This window comes from Cupressus sempervirens, chromosome 3 (assembly GCF_028749045.1).
Source record: "Cupressus sempervirens isolate cs-2001-9-10 chromosome 3, ASM2874904v1, whole genome shotgun sequence".
Lineage (NCBI taxonomy): Eukaryota > Viridiplantae > Streptophyta > Pinopsida > Cupressales > Cupressaceae > Cupressus > Cupressus sempervirens.
Window position 1 is genome coordinate 1,056,106,291 of NC_143120.1, and position 21,734 is coordinate 1,056,128,024.

General features: G+C 35.4%; 1 protein-coding gene across 2 annotated transcripts in view; it reads left to right on the forward strand.

Annotated features, from left to right (window-relative positions):
- Nucleotides 1–21,734, forward strand: part of LOC149570374 (Spc97 / Spc98 family of spindle pole body (SBP) component) — a 224,000-nt gene that overhangs the window by 60,518 nt on the left and 141,748 nt on the right. For both annotated transcript variants that reach the window (XM_089823022.1, XM_089823021.1), the window contains 2 exons: nt 12,479–12,613; nt 12,709–12,840. In XM_089823022.1, coding sequence (XP_089679148.1) covers nt 12,479–12,613; nt 12,709–12,840 — 267 coding nt within the window. The remainder of the gene's footprint in view (nt 1–12,478; nt 12,614–12,708; nt 12,841–21,734) is intronic.

The window sequence follows — 21,734 nt, forward strand, 5'->3', positions numbered from 1 at the left end:
CGGATTTGGCCAATGAGCAGGCAGCATGGGCAGCTGAGTGGGCAGCTTTGTTGAGGGATAAGGATGTAGCGGAACAGGAGTTGCAGTTAGCTAGGATGCAGGCTATGGATGCAACGCTTCTCTTGAAGGAGGCCGTCGAGGTTAATTCATGGATACAGAAGGATTTGAGCATCCGGACAGAGCAGGTCTATGAGTTGCGTCAGCAGCAGCATTCTTCAAGGGCACCACCTTGTCTCTAGTATTTTTTGTTTTGTTCTATGTGGGTTGTCTCCTATTTTGTTAGTTGTTAGGAGACGACTTTTCTTTTTGGGGGGGATGATGTCGTTGGCAGATTCTGTATTCTGTAGTCGACTGGGTTATGTCATCGGAGATTTTGTATTTGGTAGCCGATGGGTGGATTATGATTGTTTTCTAGACAACGGACCTCTTCGGGAAGGTTTGGCGAAAAGTATTTATACCCATCTGGGATCATTGTAAATCATCTTATCTTATCAAACATAATGTAATGTTCTGACATATGCAAATAAAGGAGTACTATTGTTGCTGTTCTTGTTCATTATTGGTATGCATTAATCGTTTAATCTATGCGGTAAATAGATTGTACTCGGAGCAACATGACATGAGATCTTTCCACATATACAAAAATGCTCATTGTGAGAGAATCATGCCTCTTGGACTGATTGACATTTTGTCATATGGTCTGTCCTCATTCTCCACCATTGAGCACCTTAGGAACCCGAAGCTCATCATTGAGAGTTGAGAAATACGTGTACTATACTAAATCTAACGGGGGATTGGACCATAGTGCTTCACGACAGAATGTCCGCAAGAAATCCTATTGGTATTCTATCAAATGGTCTGTGAATTAACTCCTTCAGAGTCAGATCATAGACTCCTAATGCATGACAAGTCATCATGCATGAAGTTGATGATATCCACAAGTTTTCGCCAGTGCATGATTCAACATCCCTATCCTTCGATTCCGGCTTGTGCTTCATTGAGCTCAATTCATCAAACATTTTCCATCTTTCTGGGTTCATGCCCATCCATGCATGTCATCGTTTTGGGGTTTTGAATTTGAAACCCAATGCAGATTATCTAATTGAATTGACTATTATTTCTTTCCTTTGGGCTATGCTCATGCTAACAGAGGCCATTGAATTTGTACGAGGAAACATGGGGAACTTGCCAATCGACTGGTGTTCGGTCAACATGCCCCCAAGTTTATATATGGAGGCAAACATCTTCAAGTTATTACCACACACCATATGTTCTATCAATTTGTTTGGGTTCTTCTAAGTCCAACTCGCAGACATTCTAACACCACTCAAGCTGGTTAGTGCCCTGCGCCAATGGACATTTGTCAAACCCGTGAAACTTCATCATGTGCTTAATAGGCCTGAGCATCTCGCTAGCTGTTTGTATGTGCATTTGATGTATTCACATGCGCACAACCATGGTGCCTAGCAATGTTTCTTTTATCATTTGATGGTCTGAGATGATTGTGACACCTTCCTTCATGACCATAGGTGGATCTCATCATCCTACGCTCAATTTTGAACGTAAGATGATCCTAGCGAATGTGAGAGCATTTGGATAGAAGGTTGATAATGTGATCGACATTGTGAGTCGAGAGCCTCTACTTTGTTGATCATGGTACAAGCATGATGCTTCTATTTAATTGGGGAAAGATTCAATGATGTTCTCCTGTGGCTATGTTTATGTATCTCCAATAAAATAATGACACTTACCCTGTCAGTGTGCGCGCATTATTTTAAGGGAATGTAGTGTACCTTGATATCATGAAAATTGATTCTAGTGGAGCCATATGTGCGGGGAAAACACACTCTACATATTTTCGTCATTCTAAGCCACGGTTGCATTTAAAATAAACTTCACTCTTTGAATTCTGAATTTGAAATTGTACTCGTGGACTTGTAATTTCGAGCGAAGCATCTGCACCTTCAGACTGACTTTGTATTTTGAAACTTGAACCTTGGAAAGATGATTTGTATGTTTAACTCTGAACCTTGAATCTGGTCCTGAAATGTAGATGTTGAGCCACTCAAACTCTGAACATCTGAACCAAAACCATATGATTCCCTTGAACCATTATTTCTACATTGAACCTCCGAACTGGGAAATCTTGAACTTGAACCTCTGAACCTTGAGGTTCAAAGTTCAATTTCGATGTAACCTCAAAACACCGCCCTCTTTACAGATCAAGATTTACAACATCATTAGCATAAAAATCACCAGAAATTCTTCCTATGGGGAAATTTTGAAGTTTAAAACTTAGGTGCGAAAGCATGCTAACAATCATAATCAAATTGAAATAACAATAATGTCTAATTAGCAAATTACTCAAGTTCAAGATTCCAATGCAATTCAAATTAGAAAATCAAAACATAGTGCATGGTTCAATTTTGATCAATCAAGAGTCAAGGCTCAAGATTCACAAATCACATTCAGTCAATCAGAATCATAAGGATTCTCAAAAAATCCACATTCTCATCATCTCCTCCTGCTGCAACACTTGCAAGTTCATTTGAACCATGCATGGTTCCAATTGTGCTAGATGCACGTGCTATGATGTTATCAACATCATCATCTGTCATTACAGTAAGATCCTGAAGTGTTCCATCCAAGTATGCACATACATGGGCTACATCCCAAAGCTTGGTTGACCCTTCCTTGTATCCATCCTCCTTACGTGACAAAAGATGCAAGGTTTTATGTATATAAACCAAGTCCTCAACTTTCTTTGAGCCCAACTAGTTGCGCTTCACTGAACGGATATAGGAGTATGTACTCCAATTCCGTTCAGCAGCAGAAGAACTTGCAACTTGAATAGTGCTCATAAAAATTTAAAATTAAACGTACAAATGAAAAGCAAATTAGAGAATGTTAAACACTAAAATGTAGAATACAATTGCTAAATAAATAAATAAATGAAGACTTGTGAGAGGATCTTGATTGCAAGAGGTTGTAGATGCTTGAATGGTTGACCATACATGTACCACCATGTGATAGCTCCCATGTCATTTTGGTCCTTTATTGCATATGGAGTAAGTTTTGATATTAAAGCAAATAAGCCATGTTCTAGCCTTACCTTTTTGTGCATTTCATCATTTGGGAAGAGTCTTGCAAATGCAATATAGTACCTAGTAGCAACTTCTTCATCTGCATATGGTGCAATTCTATCCGGCATAGCAAGTATTTCTTGGCTATAGTACCTTGGAGATAAGGCATATGCAAGGATGTGCAATGAGGTAGTCATCTTCCCCCAATGATGATGAATGATACCTACCACCTTTTTGCACAAGGCTTCACATTCTGTGGGGTTAGTCTCATGTGCTTGTATGGAAAGCTTTACCTTTTCTACCATGGAGTCCATGCCATTGTACACATCGCCCAAGTAAGGTGATTCTGTATCGGAAAAGTGTAGCATAGTCATGATAGGCTCAGTGAAATCCAATACAAATTGCACACGAGCCCACCAATGCTCATCCAAGATCATACCCTTGACCTTCAAGGCTCTCTCTGAATTTGAAGCCTTCCATACAGCCCATTTGTTACAAATAACCATTGTTCTAATGCTGATCACACCTTGAGGAGTTGTTTCAGAACAACAGTATGGGATGCAAATCTAGTCTTAGCAACCTATAAGCAAGTTGACAATATGACATCAAATATAAAACGAAGTTATAAACAAGAAATAATTTGATAATTGAACATGAATATAAAACTTATTCAAAATAAATAAAGAAATGAAACTAAGTACAATTTTAAATCTACCTTCAACAACTCCAACTTGGAGAACGATTTGAATATAGATTGTGACATGTGGTGGTTTGTCACAAACATTTGTATCTCCTCTCCCTCTTGGTATATTTGCTTCACCCAATCTATTTGGGTGCCAATTTGTTGCATGACCAAGTTGAGAGAGTGTATAGTGCATGGTGTCCAAAAAATATGGTTGTATCGAGACAACCAAAGCACTTGCACCCTTACAATTCATGGCATTATCTGTGACCACCTAGACCACATTCTCACTACCCACTATCTCTATTGTCTCAATGAGAACTCTAGAGATGAATTGTGAATCCTTAACTTGTCCTTCACAATCAATAGCCCTCGAAAACATTCCCCCTTTGGGGGACATTGCAATCACATTTATCAATGGTCGGTTTCTTGTGTCTTTCCATCCATTAGACACAATAGTTATGTTGGAAGTTTTCCAAGATGTCCTAATTGGTTGAAGAGCTTTGTCTATAGAAATCTTTTTTTTTTGCAAAAGAGTAGTACGCACCTTTTCAAACCTGGGGCTAATGTAATTAGCTGGTGCTCTAAGGATGGTTGCAAGCATTTCCTTCCAATATGGCGATCTTACCAAATTGAAAGGAAGACCATTGGCATAAAGGCAACGTGCAATTGCTTCATCAACAATCTCTCTTGCGTCCATTTTGAACTTGATCCAACGGACTTCTTTTGCAGGTAATAACTTCTACTTCATCCTCCTCTCCCACTTCTAAGAATGGATGTTTTGAGGATGCAACATGATCGGTGGGCACATTCACTTTGCTCTTTGTAGATGAAGGTTTATGCAAACTTGTTTTTGAGTTGCTCACTAAATGATCAACAGCCTTTTGTTCTTTTATAAATCCGGCCAACTGTGCATCGCTCAATTGTTTTCCATCTTGACTTACCTTGCACAATGTTATTCCTTTACCAGTAGGGCCCATAAAATGAGCTTTGACATGAGAATATGAGTTGTTGAATGGTTTACTATGACATACATTGCAAGCCTGTCGTGATCTTGTGGTGTGTCTCCATAATCGAGATGCCACATCAATATTGAAGTTATCACTTCGTTCAGCTTGCCCTACTGCTGAACTTTGACTGCCAGTAGTGGCCATCCTTGCACAATAGAAACTATGAATCTAATAAGAAAATAGGAAAAATTAACTTAGAAATGTTTAAAACAATTATCAACATGAAACATACAAGCGCAAATATAGAATACAAAAATACTAAAAAAGGATGGCTACACTTGTTCCTTCATTTCTTTAAAAAAAATACAAAACGAAAAATCTTGAAAAAATTCTTCCAAACCATGAAAAAATTCATGATGTAAAAAAAAATCACTAAAAAAGCTCCTGCAATGGATCAAATGCTTACGTTAGATGCTTAATCGTCCTTTGTGGAAGCTCAATAGACACCCTATGAATGATCCTCTTCAAAACTAATGACCTTGCTTTCAAAATGCCACAATGAAGACCAAACGAGAAGAGAGCCCAACTGCAAACAAAATGGGAAGAATGAGGAATGAATGGCCTGTTCTAGGGCCGTTTTAGAGTTGTGAAGCAAATAGGAGAAAAAAATATAATAAAAAAACCTATTAAACACATGTTTTAATGACTGGCTGCTCAAATCATCTAGATGCTCACGGGATGCACTCAGATGCTCAACCGGTGCTCTCAGGATGCTATCCCAAGCACCCCACACACATCCGCAAGAGAAGGGGGCGATTCTTGGCAGCATCCCCCACACATCTTACCGCCTCCGTGCACCAGAATGCATCCGCATCCCCCCTATTCCGAGACACATCAATCACTTATCTTTTTATTTATTCCTAGCAAAAGGACATACTTCTCATGGTATATAATATAGTAAATTATAAGAAATGTAGAGTGTAAATTTTTTATTAAGTTTAGAACTGTTATTTGAACTAAATATTACACACAGAATATACAGCTCCTTCAAAAAACTGTCATTTAAAAATGTAATTAATCCATGCTAATGCACTCATATTTTATTTTTATTGGGGCTCAGAAATAGTCGGAGCAGACGTCAAAATTTAGCATTTCTATTTTATTCTTTATGACAGATTTCACACAGGAAATGGGGACGTTTACTTTTGTTTTAATTTTCTTACTAAAGAATGTACACTTTATTCTACAAGAAATCCTGAATTATAATGTGAGGAATGACATTCAATTTAGAGCTTTTCTTTGAACTCAAAATTAGATAAAAGGAATACATAGTTCCTTAAAAATTTGTCTCATTCTAAAATGTGTACTTGTCATCTTCACATGCCTTCTTTAGAATCTTGTTATGTAGCAATAATCTCTCATGCTTGGCATTGAATATCTTTTCTTTCACTTGGAAAAAGTTATAGTTTGCCAACACTCATTTAGTTGATAATCCAAGATAACAAATTGCCACCAAGCAATTTTTTACATCTCTTGTAATGAAGTTGAAACTTAAAAATCGGAATAGATTGTATTAATAATACACACTCTTAAATAGAGTTTATAGACGTTATAAAAAGCATTAAGTAAAAAGCAAAATCGACCAAATATAGACGATGTCTAAAAATAGATCAAATTAAGAAAACTGAAAGAAAGTCTAAATGACCGTTGACTAAAGTTCTAGAAGAATGAGCTAAATATAGCAAGAACCCAGGATACTAAAAATAATTTTACACCCTCTCTTAATGATCATTCTATCAACTACCCTGTAGAAGATAGTTTGTCTTGTTGTCACAAATGCGTAAAAACATTTTGCTGCTATTGAGACTTGCCCTGGATCTATAGAATCAATGACCAAAAGTAGCCAAAAAAATAGAGAAGGTCGTCCCCTTCTTGGGAATGGACTGCAAGAAGAGACAAGAGCCTGTTGAAGTTGATGAAAGATCAACTCCACAGCTCCCAAGAATCACTTGCACACAAACAGTTGTCATAGAAGATAGAAGCAAAAAGCTATATAGGTTAGAATTGCTAGATCCATAGATGAGACATTCTTGATGAGCAAAACGGGAAATTGCTAATCAAAAGTGAATGAATAAATAATTACAAAGAGAGATCATCCTTATAAAGGAGATCGAAAGCCTAAAAAGAGTCTAATCTAGGTTGCATCATAATAATTAATAAAAGAATTAATTATTAGATGCCTAAAGTTTAGCTTAAGCAAACTAGAGTTAATTAGGAAATATCTAATTACTCTAACACCGCCGTTTAAGATAAACTTAGGGAGTAGCTAAAAACCTAGAAACTAATATAGAAAGTAGATTTTGGTCCTGGCAAACAAAGGCCTCATGAGGTACCCAAGCACAACCAAATCTTTACAATGAGGAGAAATAGAGACAACCACATGGGAAAAACCTTACTCTAAAAAGAGATGGAAAACATGCTGAAAGAAACTAGTGAAGGATTGAAGAAACCTCCAAACTAGGGAATGCCCCAGAAAATAGGATAAAGAGATGATCATGAAGAACACCACTGAAGCATGTAGAAGCTACAAAACTCTGTCAAAAGTAATTGCTGATTTGAAGGACCTCCATTGAAATAGAACCTGACCAAGTCGAGAAGACTATAATCTACATGAAATCAGAGGCACACAAAGACAAATAATTGAATTCGAAGATACAAATGGCATAAAACAGCAAAGCCTGAAGAGCTGATCAATCGAACATGGAAGACTACAACTAAAGTAGGAATGAAAAGAAGAATGTCTATATGGTAAATGATCCATCTCACTGAAATGCATAGGTACCGAGCCATTGCATCCGCCTAGTTCATAAAAACACATACTGAATACATAGTTCACTCCATCGAACCAAGGAATCATGAGAAACAACAGAAGAACTGCCCCTAATGTAGACAAGGGTGAGGTGACAGGTAGTTGGAAAAGTGGGGCAAAAGAACTGCATGTCAAGGAACCATGATCAAGATGTACAAAAGAATACATATCTGTGTACTGAGGTGATCAATCTCAGACACCTCATGAGGCTAATGTCACAGAAGGGAAACTCACTGGACAAAGGAAGATGGCAAACAAAGGCAACACATCAACCCCCCATGGCACTTTAATCATGAGTAGTGCATGTACAATAAGGCACATGATATGGTGAATCCCAAGAATAAAATAATTGGCATGAGTGTCCTCAAATGACACTGCTTGAATTAGAAGGCAAAACAAGACAAAACTACTGAAATGAAAATACAAATGCAATATGGCACTTTATCTTAGTGCGTTTGCAGGAATGCATACAAATGTTGTCTAAATAGACCAAAAAAGACATAAGACCAATACAATAGATAGTACAAGTCATGATGAGTCATCTAAAGCGACAAAATTGATCCTCGAACCTGAAACAACGAAGATATCCACTAGAATGCAAAAATGCAAAAGACTAAGTAGAATATGCCTGGAGTAGAATCTGTAAAAACAACGAGCATTACTGAAAAGATCTCGGAAAGACTTTCCAACGATATAAAGAATTCCCAAATGGAAGATTGGATGCTCAAGATGTCTCTTGGAGTGCAAAATTGTACCCAACTTTGATAGCAAAAAAAAAGCCATAAAAAAGCATCAAAACTGAAAAACACCTATACCACTGTGCAGGCTCGGAACTAGCTTTCCAGCGATATCTTGTTTTCGGAAAACAAAGTCTATATGCTTGAGATATGAGCAAAAATGCGAAGGTAGGTTCAAACAGAGCCTAAAGGAGTGACAGGATATGCTGATGCAATGCTGACATCAGCAAGTGGCGAGCATAAATTTGACAGGCAAATGGCCGTTGAGGCAAAAAAATGCCATAATATGACCCCTGTCGAAAAAAAAATCCAGTTGCCAGAAACATGTGCTGGACCAAAGAGTCGGTGCTGGTAAAAAATTCGGTAGCCAAACAATGGTCGCAAATGTCAATCCCAAGTTGGTTCAAATGCCCGTGTGCTCAAACTCAAATATTACATGCACGTCAAACCATTCGTTGCCCAAAAAGGTGGGGAGGATCCTCGAGGTGAACTCAAGTCTTTGGAGAAGCTTCCAAATCAATGCCGAAAAACTAGTGATGGTGGTGCGAAGACAACCAATGAGGGAGTGAAAAAATTGCCAATCATGTGAAATCCCCAAAACCGTTTTGATGTCATGTTGAAGTTGACTAAAGATCTACCCCACAGCTCCCAAGAATCACATGCATGCAAACACCTATCACTAAAGAGAGAAGCAAAAACCTATGGAGGTTGGAATTGCTAGATCTATATATGAGACATTCTTGATGAGCAAAAAGAGAAATTGCTATAATCAGAAGTGAATGAATTTATAATTATAAAGAGAGATTGTCCTTATAGAGGAGATTGAAACCCTAAAAAGGGGCTAACCTAGGTTGCATCATAATAATTAATAAAAGAATTAATGATAAGATGCCTAAAATTTAGCTTAAGCAAGCTAGAGTTAATTAAGAAATATCTAATTACTCTAACAGAGCCTATCATAGACTTTGCCATTGAAATGAGTCCATTATGAACCCTCTTGGAATTTGCAAAACCTCTGACCAAATATCATCACAAAATGTTCAACCTGAGGTTGGAAAGAAAAACTGTCCTTTCTTGTAGATAGATATAATAAGAGCAATTGCCACAATTTAGAGGAAAAATTGACAAACCCTCCAAACTATTGTAGATGAGCAGTATGTAAAATTAGACTACAAGATACCATGATTTGAAGTTTACAAAGATTTTCTTTTTTTGGGAAAAATGTTAAAGACCCAAAAAATAGAAATCCTTGATAGAAAATCCGATGGGAACTTCGCAAACTAGAATGATTGTTGAGGAAAAAATAAGCCAAAACCAAACAAGATTTTTGAGGTGAAAAATAAATCAGAAAACCAAATACAAAATCTGAGACATGGATTGGTAAATATGAAACAAAAAATTTGTGAGGGAAAAATATTCAAATCCTCCAAATAGCTTTTTTAAAAGAGAAAAATCATGAAAAAGTTAAAAATATTTTTTAATGGAAAAAATTGTAAACCCTAGAAAACCCACAACATGAAATCCAATTTCTGGATTTAGGGTTATAAGACACAAGAAGAACTGCTGTAGAACCCGAAATTTTTTTATGGAAAGGAAAATAAAGACCCAGAAAATATTTATTTTGGCAAAAAATATTAAAACATTAGATCCACAGATTGTGACACGGAAACGCTCAAAATTAAGCCCTTGGAAAAAATTTCAGAACCCTTGATTCTGCTAAAAGATGCCCTTGGGAAAAAAAATTCATAACCCTGGGCCCTGTTGTGAGGGAATCATGCCTAGACCCTTTCTGATACCATGAAACTTTAAAAAATGGAATAGATTGTATTTGACAATACACACTCCTGAGTTTACAGACACTAAAAAGCATTAAGTAATAAACAAAATTATCTAAATAAAGACGATGTCTAAAAGTAGACCATATTATGAAAACTAAAAAGAAAAGCTAAATGGCCATTAGCTAAGGTTCTAGAAGAACAAGCTAAATATAGCAAGAAGTTAAGACACTAAAAATATTCTAATAGAAGTCAACCTAAAACCTGCTAACTTGCTGAAACTTCAAATATTTTTGAGCTTATCCACAAATTTAATTTGTTCTTTCCCATGCATCACTAATGTTTTCTTGGAATCCTAAGGCAGAGGGCCTAATCTTCTGCATTGCGATTCTTCATTTCTTTATGCACGTGAGTAAAATACGAAGATGTTTCATCTGAAAGTGGTGCATAGAAGTTTGCTGATGTTCCTACCTTTGTTTTAAATAACTCTTATTTTCAAAAAAGCTTTAATTTACATTTTGGGGCATATCATATGTACTTATTGAATGTATTTGCTATGATTTTGGTTGATTGCTCTTATAACATTAAGATTCTGTATATAGTGTGTTTGCAAGTTACCCAATCAGGTTTCAGTTAATTTTTAAGGTTGATTTAATGGATATATGGTGAGATTCATCAAATTGAATGACTTCGGATGTGCATACTGTGACTGCTAAAGCAAGGTTCTCTAATAATGAAGTAAAATTGTGGAAATTTTGACATTTATGGCATTTGGCACAGATACATAATATGTTGACAGAATGACCACTTTTGACAATCTTTGTGATGGACATTGTGATGCATTGTTCTACTAAATATGGATGTTGGCATTCTTTGATATTTAATCAACATCATGTGTTTCAGATTTTCTTTCCAAGAGTTATGTTAATGAATCAATTTTTTTTAAGACATTTTCCATAAAATTTACAATTTTAAAAGGTAGAGGGACTTAGATGAGCTAGGTGTTGGAGATGAGGCATCAGTGATAGCTGATAAAGGATGAAGATTCCAGGCTTGCCAACCAAATAAATGAACTGAATCTGATTTGTACTATAAAGTATTTAAATATGACAATTTGGGTGAGACTTTGCCTATGGAGGGATGCTATGGGTGAAAAGAATGTTCCATTCGGGGATTTGTCTGGGTACATATTTCTTTGAGACCTATAATGTCTAGGACAGCCTTAGTCGTTGTAAGCTTCCTTCCTGCCATTTATTGATTTGCACTGACTGCACCTATTCCTTTTTTAAAGTTCCCAAAGTAAAATTCGTAATGCAAATCTGCAGAAAGTTAATATTAAATCTGTTAGAAAATGGGTTACGTATGAAGATGTTACCGAAGCATATAATTTGTTCTACCAAGTGTGTCACAAATGTGACCTCAAATATTTATTTGCTTTTCTCATAATTTTTTCTCAGAATATCTTTGTAATAAATATGGAATGTGGAAGCTGAATGTCATTGACTGTGTAATTGACAGACAGTTGCCAGATAACACATCTTTGGAAGGCAATAAAACATGTTTGCTGGTCCTATTTAATATGTTTCTGTATTTATACCTCCGTCTCTATTAATAATAGTTGAGTTCACCAAGGCCATAGTAAATACTACCCAAATGTCCACTTAACCAAAAACATTACAGCTTGCAGGATGGAGACCACATCATTTTATATAAGGTGTGGTTAGGAATTGATCTTTTATGCTTCACTTACGAGAACTACATAAAATGGTAGAAAACCTTTTAGCCTTTGAAGGATTCTTAACTGCAGACAGTCCTTCGACTCAAACATTGACCTTTTGTGACAATGGTAAGCACAGGAGAAATAAATCTGGCTTAAAGTTGTCATAGAGTTCAATCATACTATATTCATCTTATTTGAGTAATAGACTTCACCGGTGATTTCTTCTCAAGCTTTTGACTTTCCTGAAAAGGCTTCAAATTAGAGACCAAAGATTTATTTTCTCTGTAAACTTCACTAAAATTAACTGCATTGCGCTTTTCACAAAACAGAATGACCAGATATTTCAGACTTAAAATAATTAGTATCTCCACTTCCATTGCTAGCCCTGATTATGTGAAGCGTATTCTTAGAGGTTAATACGAATGAATTTACTATAATTTAGTTTGTACCAATTTTGCTTTTGTGTAAACAAAGGATATATCAGAATATCAGTATATTATTATCTTATTACTGTGTACGAATGCAAGTATGATAACAGTATAGTGCTTGTTGATCCTGCCATTTGATAATCTCGTTGTTAGAATTCTTGCCCATGTTTGATTAAAATATTAAATTGTTAGCCTGAAATGCTCATTGCAAAGTGAATTATGAATGGGTTGCAGGAACTCTTGGTAATTGATGATTTGCTGTTTGCAATGACCGGTATTGAAGGAATGTACATTTCAATGAAAAGAGGGAGGGCAAAGGATAGTGGTATCGTGTTTCAAGTTGATGCGTCCATGGATTTAGCATTACAGGTCAGGAGGAAGGGTTATTAATATGCATTTAGTTATCAAGAAGTTTCTATTTTTTGTGACCTCTGTTGAATGATATGTGTTTGTACTATATACAGGAGTTAGCCAAGCGAATACTACCGTTGTGTGAAAACTACATGGTAATACATTCATTTGTGGAGTCAAGATCACACTTCAAACATGGACTGGTGAATCATGCATTTGCTGCTACATTGAGAACAATTCTACAAGTATGTTTGCATAAACATGGGCTTGGTTGCCTTTTTATTGTAATATTTTGCTAGCTTTAAAAAATGTCAGAACTATTGGTGCACACATTTTTCTGCGTGCCAGAATCTAGCTCTTTCGTGTTCTGCATTTACTTTATAAAGAGAACCTGCTATGCATTACAAAAGTCTAGTTTTCCGCCTTGCCATGGATTTGGGATTAGGGGATATAGAGACAGTTTTTTGAGATGACAATTATTTTCCCAGTATTGGGAGACAGTGAAGAGGTGGGGGCAGGGGGAGTGGGCGATGGCTAAACTAAAATATAATTTTTTATTATTATAAAAGCAGTATAAGAATCCACAAATTATAATTTGTTGTAACATCTTGGCAGTCAACTGAATTGATATTTTTAATATATAGGTAAATCAAAATGGTTTATAGCACAATAGCATTACGAGTTAGGATTGACTTTGTAGTTAGAGAAATCTTCTTACTCTCAGCATGCGCTTACTCTTGGTAGCTAGAGAAATTTACATATATTATAGTCGTCCGGATTATTTTATATTCTTGGGTCGTATGCGGTTACTCTTGGTAGTTGCCGTTGACTAGTTTATATGCATTTATTGTACTTGTGAAAGGGGGCCACTTGTTATGAGCATTTCCTGAACTGCAATTGTATATGCACATATGAATGAAATAGATTGTAATATCTTTATGCATGTATTGTTATGAATCTCTTATTGAATTGGTACTTAGCTATCCTATTCATTTGGTTGTATTTGGACAATATTAATTAGGTAGTAAATATTTGATGACATTGCCTACAAGAAGTCAGGTTGTGAAAGTAGCCATATAAATGGGGTAGTCAGCGGAAGAACCAGTACAATCTAACAAAGAAAGAGAAGACAACTGTATGTAAAACCTCATAAATATGTAGGACACATCTGCCGAGGAAAACATACATAAGGAAGCCACAAGGAGACATAGCACAAGATGCAATTTGGGATAACTTGCAAGTATATGAAGTACTAGATCACCTTTTGAACCATCTTCAAGAATCTTTGTATAACAATTTTTCTTCAAGATTGTGTGTCAAAAAAGAAGAAAAAACCCTGCTGTCAGAAAACATTCCAATGCTATGAGAAAAGCCACTAATGGAAAGCAAAAGAACATCATGCCAGCTAGTGGGGCACCTCTCAAAACTAGTGCCCATATATTTTAACAAGGAAAGATCACAAAGTGGTCATGAGCAGTTGACCAAAAAGTAAGATTATCCCTAGGAATAAGGGATTAAAGGGAATGAAGGAGAAAGTTAAGGGGAATAGTTGAAGAAATCAAAAGGTTATTGACTGAAAGTCTAAGTCCATTCAGGTATTAGAATATTTAATATTTCAGTTTCTTTTAGTTTGCTATTTTTAGCTAGCCTTTTAGATTCCTATATTAATGATCATTTAGGATTTTCATTTATTAGTTTATTTTAGACTTAAATTTTTAGAAGACTTTTGCTTCAGTTTGAAGGTCTTATAATAGTCTTTATATTCGCAGTAATTTTGTCATTCAATCTGTTGGATGGATAATTTGCAACCGATAGTTTATGCAAATTCAGTCGCAAAATAGGTTGACCAGTCACAATGTGTGAGACAGAGTCTCTTCTACTGTAAAGGGAAGGCTCCCCCTTCTCACCATTCCTTGGATTAACTTAAGGTAAACAAGAAGTTGAGAGATATTGTAAAGGGGTGTTATTGATATTCTTTGTTCTTATTTCAAGAAAGAATCCCCTTACTTGTGGAGTAAGTAATGGGCAAGGTTTAATCTCTATAACCACACTTCTATCTAACAATCATTTTGTTTTAATTGACCTAGAATGCAAGTTGGAAGCATATGGATGTGTGCAATTTGAGAGTTTTGGAATTTAAAAATGTGAGTTTTACCAAAATCGGGTTTACAGTTTGCAATTACATGTGGAAAAACTCATCACTTTTACTTGAGGTAAATGCGTAGTCAGGTTTGTAGAGTTCGATTACATATGTAGGAAAATAGAGTTTGAATGTATTTGGATGATTGATTGAACATGGAAGATGAGAGCATGGAAATGCACTTTCATTCTTGGGGGAAGATCTCTTACTTTTTTCAATAAACCAACCAAAAACAAGCAGCAAAGTATGTCCAAAAACTAAAAAACGAAAACAAAAGCATACCTCTTGCTTTGACTCTATAATGTCCCCTTCTCTGCGCTAGACCTAATGGCGCCTAGTTGGTCTATCTTTCCATCTGGATAGGCAAACGACATTTGTTTTAGGATGCTAGCTAGTCATAGGATTCTCTTGGTTTCAATAGAGGAGATATTTATGTGGGAAATTCTAAGGTTAAAGTCACGTTGTTTTATTTAAATTGATTTATTAAGTACTTTATTATTTAATGCCACTTTATGACAAAATGACTTAAGTGACTAAAAGACAAAATAGGCTTTTATCCCAAATTGCTAAGTTGTTCACATCTCCCCTTCCTTCAAGGTTATTAAAAGAAAGCAGTTGCATTGGGATTGATACCATGAAATATGTTATTTTCTCAAATCCTAAAAGTTGCTTAATGTGACTAGATATTTCCTAAGGACGAAATCCCTCAAGGAAGTAGTGAGGCTGGACGTAAATCCAGTATCTCACCCTTGTATACACAAAATTGAAGTTGGACATAGCACATTAGGATCTATTTGTACATTGGAACTCAAACATTTGGTAGCTGGAACAAACGTTTGAGTGCCAGACTAGGATAATAGTGACACCTAGATTGCAAGTAGGAAGACAAACAAGTTGGCAGACAAGATAGACAGTTCCAACCCAAGAGTGTAGAGGTAATTCCTTGCATTAAGTGTATTTTGCATTAGTATGGGTTCAATCACAATCGTGGGATAGGCAGTGGAGTAGACACAGGATGTTGGGAGTAGCAGGTCGGCCCTATGCATGAAGCACACAACGGATGCCCTATGAAGTTTTGTAGTCACGTAAACCAGAGAGCAGTAACATGACATTGTAGCAGACATCCTCACCATTCCACAAGCAACATTTATCTAGTATATGCATGCCTGCAGAGAGTTATGAAGATTGCGCGAGTGAGTATAGTCGCAGACAGGCCAAGCAGACTACAGGTGACGAACGACATAGAAGAATAGGTGTTTGGAAGTGGATGTTGGGCAAGCACTCATAATGCAGTTGGACCTCCACAATGACACTCTCCATTGCTAAATGAGTTTGTACTATATTTACACAAATTGCATGCCAGTTGCTGTATGTTCATGTTATTCTTTATATGAATTTGGAGTTTTGTCAATGGTGCCTTGTCTAACAGATTTGGGTTTACTGTTATTGCTATAAATCGATATAACAAATAGATGTTCTCTTGCCTTTATTATTGTACGTTCTTGAAGTCACCATTTCATTATTAATCTAGCTATTCTATGACCTTCATGCTGATATTCAGTAAAGTGATGTGATAGTAGTACCTTTGCTTAAGATCTGTGATTGCATAACAACTGTTTGACAAAATTCTCCTAGTACAAGTTTAAATTATCTGATCAAACCAAGCAGGGATTCTTATAGACTCAAACTCCGATAAACTCCAAAACTTCACTTTGCATGCAATTTTGTTTTTGAAATGGAAGACCTTTTGCATTTGCAAAAAATGAAAGTTTCAAACTTATTTAATAACTTGAAGCAAAAAACTAGGGCTGCATTTGAACAAATGGATGATAAAGAGCCAAAGAATGCTACAAATTAGCAAAATAAGCAAGAACTGCAAGCAAAACTAGATCCTCACACTTGGAGAGCAAAGAGCAAAATTTGGAAGAAGAAGAAGTTTGAGTGAACTTGTTCTCTTCAAAATCGGGTTTAGCAAGTGTGTTTAAATGTAATGACCAAATGTCTTTGAAAGATTCAAACTTTAGCTTCAAATCGGGGTTTGAAGATGCAAATACATGTGCAAGATGTTGCAAATGCATTCCTAAGTGCAGATCACACTTCTTGGAGTGATTTGCATGTTTGAAATGTTCCTCCTCAATACACATCGTGGTCTAGAAGTCGCATTACATGTGTATGTATTTGAAGCAAAAAACTTGTTGCAAATGACTTTCCTTAAAAATTCTTTGGCAAATCGGGGTTTGGAAGCCCTATTGCCTACAACGTTTTGCCTTGGAAGAGCTAAATCGGGCCTTAGAGACTCAAATGCATGTTTTAAATATGCAATGCAAATGCTTTGAAATCAAGTCCAAGCCAAAACTTGGGCTTAGAATGATGCAGTGAATGGAACGTTTTTTGCTTCTCAAGCCAAAATCTTGTTTCTTGGAGCCCATTGCATGTAAAAGAAATATATGCATTTGGACACCTATGCCTTTCGCCTTAAAACGTGGTTCAAAATATCTTCTATATGGGCGTTTTTAGCTTGAGAGACCAAAATCAAGGCTTGAGAAGTCAAACACATTTGAAATATGCAATGTTAGTGCTTGAAAACCCAATTGGAGACCAAAATCGGATTTCTTAGATGCCATTGCATGCAACGTTTTTGCCTTGGAGTGGCAAAACATGGTTTAGAAAACTTTTTGCATGTAATGCATATGCATTCATTTGGACGCCTAGACCAAAATTGGGTTTATGGGGAGTCATTACATGTTTTAATGACTTGCATTTACATGCAAATGCAATCCTTTGGCAAATCTTGGTTCACAAAAGTTATTACATATAATACAAATGTATGCAAAGGCCAAAATTGTGGTTTATTTTCTTAAGCAAATCTCACTTAAAGGGGTCAAATACATATTTGCACTATATATTTTACATATTATGTGTAAATATGCTCAAAAATTGATATTTCAGTTAAATGTTTTAAATTAAAACATCAAAATAAATCTCAACATCAAATTAGACTATAAAGTGATAAAGTAAAAAGTAACTCAACATCAAATATAACATAAAGTGCACTATGATGACTTAAATCACTTAAGTGATAAATTAAAAGTCCAAGTAACTTTAAAACATAGCATAAAGTCATTTTAACTTATATTTTTCAAAAAGTGCAACTCAAGATTGAAATATAAGGTCAATGTTTTAAACATGCAATTGAAGTTGCAAACCTCACTTTTTGGGCACTTAATCCTCAATATCTTTTGACTAACAACTCAGATTAAGGCCCAAAATATCTTGAATCGAACGTATGATCAACAACAAGGGATTGAAGGAAACAAATAGATAAAAACAATCAAAACAAATACTTAAAAACACAAAAGAGACTTTGGAGGTCTCAAAAATCAAGTATAGGCTAACCAACTAAAACAATTAAAAAGTCTTGATAAGAACCTTTAGTAAAATATTTCATTATATCATGAGTTGGTGACAATTGTTTGTCAAATTTTGCCAATCAAATACTAAGTTATTTGAGAGAAAAGGTAAACTCAATTGAATTTTTTTTTGTATTGTTACCTCCATTTTGTGATGACAAAATGGAGATCACAAAATGGAGAACAACACAATTTGTCAAAATATTTGAACAATCTGCAAAAAATCACAACCATATTTTTGCGTTTGTTCAAAACTGTATATGTTCTGTTCATATTAGGTCTTTGTGCTTGTGTTTGCTAGTTCATGGGTTTCTTAGCGCGGTTTCCTTGTAAGAGGCTGCATTTAAATGTGTTGTTCACAAGGTTTTCTTGTACACTGAAAGTTGTGAATTGCACCCTTCTTGGTCCTTTTTTTTGGAGAGCCTACATTATTGGATTTATTTCTACAACTCACATTTTGATGTTTTGTGACCTCTCGGTTGAAGTTAGCGCTCATCTGCAAAAGGGTTTGGCGATTCGCCTCAAAATGATGATTTCAGTTTCATCTCAACATATTTGGCTATAGGGATTGTTGCCTTTGTTTCCCAACATCAAGTTGGCAAGTTTTCTATTATCTTGGTTATTCGCCGAAGTTTTGTAGAATCAAGGAGGGTCACAACAACGTACTCACTTTGCAAAGCATTGTATGCACTCATGACTACAAGGGGCAACCTTTGATGCATTCGTGATTAAAAGGCTTGGAGATTGTTTTCTGTAGTGTAGTTGATAGAATAACCATTAAAGGATGCTATTTTAGAATCTTTTGATAGTTTAGATTCTTTTAGTTTGTTATTTCTAGCTGGCCTGTTGGATTCTTCTATCAATGGTCATTTAGGAGTTTTATTTATTACTTTATTTTAGACTTCTTTGCTTCAGTTTGAAGCTCTTGTAATAGTCTATATATTTGTTGTAATTCGTCCATTAAAAAAATCAAAATATTTGAACACCAAGAATGAAGTAAATGCCAAAGTGTAAGTTGGATTTTAGTTTAGAAGAGAAAAAGACTTCGAGCATAAGAAAATGCACACAAGCAGAGTGAGAAGAAGTAGAAAGGCACTTATTGCCCCTTAATGAAGCATATGTGGACCTTGCCAATCAAGTCTAGAAATCATCAATACAATCACCACTAGAGGAACAAGAGTGGGAAGAAGAGTCCATAGACTTAGAAACATAAAAAAATGACATCTGCCATAATGAAGCACTACTGCTTACAATATAAGTGAGAATCTGAAGATCTTAGCCTCAAATTCTAGGACAAAGGGAACATAGGCAATGCAAGAGCATCCATGGTGTAGTGGCTATTAGTTGTAACCAAAATTATGTTTTCTTTTTAATTTTCTATATCTCAGTTGAATAAATATTGTAGGCTTATTGTAATTTGAATTCAATTGGGAGGCAATTTTATGGATATTCAAATATGCCTTTCATGGTATGGATTCTAGGAGTCACAAGTTTCCATAACTAAAATTTCCTTTAATAACAAACATTTAAAATGGGCACTCAAGAATGAGCAGGTCTGCTTTTTCTAATTGTGGGTCTGGGTGAGTTAAATGGTGTTGTAGTTGACTCCTATTGTTAGTAGGTTGGTGGTGTTACAATGGTAATTGCATTAATTTATCAAATTAATGAAATGTATGTAGAGCAATTACATTGATGATGATTCTAATAGAAACATTTGTAAACAGAAGATGAGATTAGAAAAAATCTCATCTACCTAAGGTTAAACTAAAAAAACATTATTAACCATTAGTAATAAGATATGCAACTTTTATTTTGTGCTTTCACCAGTGTTTTTACTTGATGTTGTTTACTGACAATCTTGAAACCAAGCGGCTATGTCATTTTGTTAAAGCATGTAGCTTTGGTTTGACAATAACTGTGATCAGCACATATATATATGGGTCTGGGTGAGTTAAATGGTGTTGTAGTTGACTCCTATTGTTAGTAGGTTGGTGGTGTTACAATTGTAATTGCATTAATTTATCAAATTAATGAAGATGTACGTAGAGCAATTACATTGATGATGATTCTAATAGAAACATTTGTAAACAGAAGATGAGATTAGAAAAAATCTCATCTACCTAAGGTTAAACTAAAAATTATTAACCATTAGTAATAAGATATGCAACTTTTATTTTGTGTTTTCACCAATGTTTTTACTTGATGTTGTTTACTGACAATCTTGAAACCAAGAGGCTATGTCATTTTGTTAAAGCATGTAGCTTCGGTTTGACAATAACTGTGATCAGCATATATATATATATATATATACTAGTATGATGCACATATATATATATATATATATATATATATATATATATATATATATATATATGCATATATATAATAGCAGTATATAAAGCTCTGCACAGTTGAAACTGATGATCATATATATATATATATTGTTTGAGATTTTATTTTAGACATAATTGAAACTTATTCTGTTTCCTTTGACTTAAGATCACTATCGATCTATATTATATCAGGTTGCAGTTCATAATGATCGGTAATGCATGATTAAGACTTATGTTAGGTCTATAACAAATCGAGCATGATTGACCAACACCGAACTGGTGTGATGGTGAATGTTCATGTCTCCATTCAGAGACATGCACATTCACCATCACATCCCTCCATGTGATATGTATACTTGATCTGCCCGACATAACAAGGCATCAAAATCAATTAATGCAAGCACATCAAAGGATTGATTTACATTTCAAGTTCAAGAACATTTTATTATCTCTGTTATTTCTGTACTAACATATACATATTTTGGAGCAAATCTATTCTTTGATATCAATATTCATACCTGCAATCAAAAGTTGTGCATTAGTCAGCCTGGAATTTCAAATTTGGTAAGAAACTTTACACATTTGATTGACTTTCCATAAAAAATGGGCTGAAAGAGCGAGTACATGTAGAGTGGTACTCATTTTAGCTATTGGAGCAAAAGTCTTCTCATAATCAATGCCCTTGTTTTGTGAAAACACTCATTTGGAGCCAATGATCTACTTTTTAGGCGGAAAATTAGACAAAACCCAACCATTGTTTTTCAGAAAAATATGGCGTTCAACGTCCATAGTTTGTTCCCATTTAGGTATACCTTTATCCTTTGTATAAATTTGAAGCTCATAAACATTGTGAATGGTTGGCCATTACAACAAAATTAATTGTATTATGTTGCTTGCTCTTGATTCTAGTCAATCAATGAGCTCATCGTCATGAAGATCACCTATGGTCTTGGCCCGCTATAGGTCTTAGCCTTTAGAGGCTGATCCTTAGAACTCAAGATAGAAGAAGAGAGTTTAAAGGCTCTCTTTCTTCGTCAAAGACAATATCTCGATTTAATATGAGGTGATCAATGTCTACATCAATCAATTGGTATGCTTAGTGGTTTTCACTATATCTTGTGAGCATGAGTTTTTGGCTCTTCAAATCCAAACCTAAGCTATAGAGACAAAGAATTTAGATGATTGATTTTGGGCTTGCTACAAAACTAGGTCTCCTTTGGCTTCTTTTTCATAATGGCCTATAAGCGAAACCCATT